This window comes from Frankliniella occidentalis, unplaced genomic scaffold (assembly GCF_000697945.3).
Source record: "Frankliniella occidentalis isolate FOCC.00 unplaced genomic scaffold, Focc_3.1 Scaffold22, whole genome shotgun sequence".
Taxonomy (NCBI): domain Eukaryota; kingdom Metazoa; phylum Arthropoda; class Insecta; order Thysanoptera; family Thripidae; genus Frankliniella; species Frankliniella occidentalis.
Genome location: NW_026267152.1, coordinates 480,092 through 483,062, shown reverse-complemented (window position 1 = coordinate 483,062; position 2,971 = coordinate 480,092). Strand labels below are relative to the sequence as shown.

The 2,971-nt window shown below is 63.2% G+C and overlaps 1 protein-coding gene across 4 annotated transcripts in view; it reads left to right on the top strand.

The window, feature by feature from the left end:
* The window catches only part of LOC113209443 (fibrillin-1-like), a 49,468-nt gene that overhangs the window by 41,494 nt on the left and 5,003 nt on the right, over positions 1–2,971 (top strand). For all 4 annotated transcript variants that reach the window (XM_052264923.1, XM_052264922.1, XM_052264924.1 and 1 more), the window contains 4 exons: positions 601–849; positions 1,612–1,757; positions 1,852–2,233; positions 2,767–2,946. In XM_052264923.1, the coding sequence (XP_052120883.1) occupies positions 601–849; positions 1,612–1,757; positions 1,852–2,233; positions 2,767–2,946 (957 nt within the window). The remainder of the gene's footprint in view (positions 1–600; positions 850–1,611; positions 1,758–1,851; positions 2,234–2,766; positions 2,947–2,971) is intronic.

Here is a 2,971-nt window from a genome sequence, read left to right as displayed (position 1 = left end):
AGGGTAGGGCGGCTACGACGTCTCTCTTTGAGCGTCTCTGCGTGTTCTGTGTTGCTCGACCCGGCCACGGCTCGGCTCGGAGGGGCCGCCGTCAGCCGGGTCAACGAGGATGCGAAAGAGAGAAGGGGAGAGAGGGGGTGCAAGAGCCAGAGTGCGCAGGGCCAAGGAGAACGTCACGCTGTTCGCGACACGAAGAGGCGGTCATGGCAAAGCCCTTCCGGGCGGGCTGCTTTTAACTCGGGCGCTCGCCCCGAGCAGCTCCAGCCGGCTCCGGCCGAGGATAGCCAGCAACGCGGTCTGGAGTGGAGGCCAGAGGGTGGTACTCCTCCAGGCGGGCGCGCGGCCTCTCTCCCAGCCGCGCCGCCGAGGAAAGAAAGGAAATAAAAACAGAACTCGTCGACTTGAAAACGATTATACCGCTGGGATGACCCCGGTCCCCACGCGCAAACGCCGGCTGGCCCGCTCAGCAACAGCGGGGGCGGCGGCATCAGCCGAGAGCGCGCGGGATCTCTCAAGAGACGGAGCGCGCCCCGAGTTTTCCTTTATCCTTCCCCTTTTCATGATGTTCCCTCATGTGTTTGCTCGTTTCGTTTCGGACAGACATCGACGAGTGCGCGGAGCGGCCGGGCATCTGCCAGGACGGCACGTGCCACAACCTCCAGGGCAGCTTCCAGTGCCAGTGCCGGCAGGGCTTCCAGCTGAGCGCGGCCCGCGACTCGTGCGTCGACGTCGACGAGTGCGCGCGCCAGCCCAACCTGTGCGGCAACGGCACCTGCGTCAACAGCCTGGGCTCGTTCCGCTGCCACTGCTTCCCGGGCTTCAAGATCGGACCCAACAACGACTGCATCGGTACGGAAAGTTTGAGCTCGGCGCTGCTGTCTCACGTCTCACAGAGCATCAAAAGAGCAGGGAATAGACGGTTCCGGCAGTGCCCGTTCACAGAAGAATTAAGGAATTCCTTCCTCCGGTGGTGATTTAAATCACCACCGGAAACAGCTCTAAAGTACAGGTTAAAACCAATGCAAATGGACCTTGACAGTTACTAGGGAGGTACTTGAGTTTTGCGTCGATCCACACTGTCAAATAAGAAAAATAGGCGAAATTAAGTACTGGTCCCGGTACCGAATTCCTTACTTCTTCACGAAACGCGCACAGCCGGAACCGTCTATTATTTCAGGAGTTCTCCTGCTCGATGGGGGGTGGGGTGGCGGGATCCCCCGCGCGGCTGTATAAGCGGATCTCGGTATCCCGCGCCCCTTCCATGCAAACGCGAGGGTCGAGCGGGGGGCGGGGGGGGGGGGGGGGGGGGGGATGGGGGAGGAACCCCTCTCGCACCGGACATTATACAAACTGCAGCCCAGCAGCCACTCCCACCTGGCGTGCAGCGCAGCTTAGCATGAATGATGAAAAGCTGTAGTGAATTTTCCACAGAGGGGACAGACGAACCAGAGAGGGAGCGGTGGGACAGTGGGGCATGGGAAGGGGGGAACGTTGATCCTGGACAATGCGCGGGCCCGGATATTGTCCAGGCCCGGTCGGCCGGCCGGCCGGTCGGCTTGTCCATCCGTTCCGACTCGCTGATCCCCTCCATTCATATTCATATTGCCGTAGACACGGACGAGTGCCGCACGGCCCCCTTCCTCTGCCGCAACGGCCGCTGCAGGAACACGATGGGCTCCTTCCACTGCGAGTGCGCCGAGGGCTACACCCTGTCCGTGGACGGACAACACTGCCGCGACGTGGACGAGTGCCGGGAGGTGAGGACTTTTCTTCAATTCGCTCGCTCGCTCGTGAAGACCAACCAACTACCGAGGACGGTCGTCTCACCGCATGACGCGATATTGGTTGCAGCAACCAGGGCTGTGCCCGCCGCCCGGCAAGTGCCTCAACCTGATGGGCTCCTACCAGTGCACCTGCCCGGCCGGCTACCAGCTGGACCCGCGCACCCGCGCGTGCGTCGACGTCAACGAGTGTCTGTCGACGTCCAACCTGTGCGAGGGCGGCACCTGCGTCAACCGCGAGGGCGGCTTCGACTGCCGGTGCCCGCCGGGCTGGGAGCTCAGCCCCACCGAGGTGAAGTGCCTGGACCGCCGCCAGGACTACTGCTACGACACGGCCTACCGCGGCCAGTGCACGGACCCGCGCATGCGGGCCGTCACCATGATGGAGTGCTGCTGCAGCATGGGCGCCGCATGGGGCCGCGGCTGCCAGGACTGCCCCATACCGGGCTCGGGTGAGTGGATCCAGTTAGTCATAGGGGCGAGCGGAGCAACGCGAACAACCGGCTGGCAACTTTTAACATTGCGCCGGGCGCTGGGTACCGCGTACCGCGGGCGGAGGCGGTGGCGCCGGGGCCTCCACCGAGCTACGCCGCGCCACGCCGTAAAGCGCACGGACGCGCATGGAAATTGCTTTTCGCATCTCGGGGATCAGGTAGTAAAGCTGCATGACATGACGTAATAGCTCTGGAGACAGTTTTATCTCCGCTGCTCCGTCTCTCTCGTACTCATTACGGTAGATGGGGAAAGAGAGGGGGAGAGCACGTGAGGGGAGAGAGAGAGAGAGAGACGTCAAGGGGGTGGGTGGGCACGCGAGGGGAGAGGGTAGTTTGCGCGGAGCAAACGCCCGCGGGGTAGGCTACCGCACTGGAGCGATGCACGGGCGCGGGTGGGTGGCCTACCCACCGTCCGTCGGGCGCTTCGCTACCGTCCTGACCGGACCGCTTACGTTTTTGTTGACATTTTTTTTGTGTTTTCGTTTCCGCAGACGAGTTCAAACGGCTATGCCCGATGGGCGAGGGCCACGGCGTGCACGGCGAGGACCTCAACGAGTGCGACATGATGCCGGACGCGTGCGTGGGCGGCGAGTGCATCAACACGGACGGCTCCTTCCGCTGCGAGTGTCCGCAGGGCTTCAAGCTGGACAGCGAGGGCAAGAAGTGCGTCGGTGAGTCGTGGGGGGGCGGGGGCTG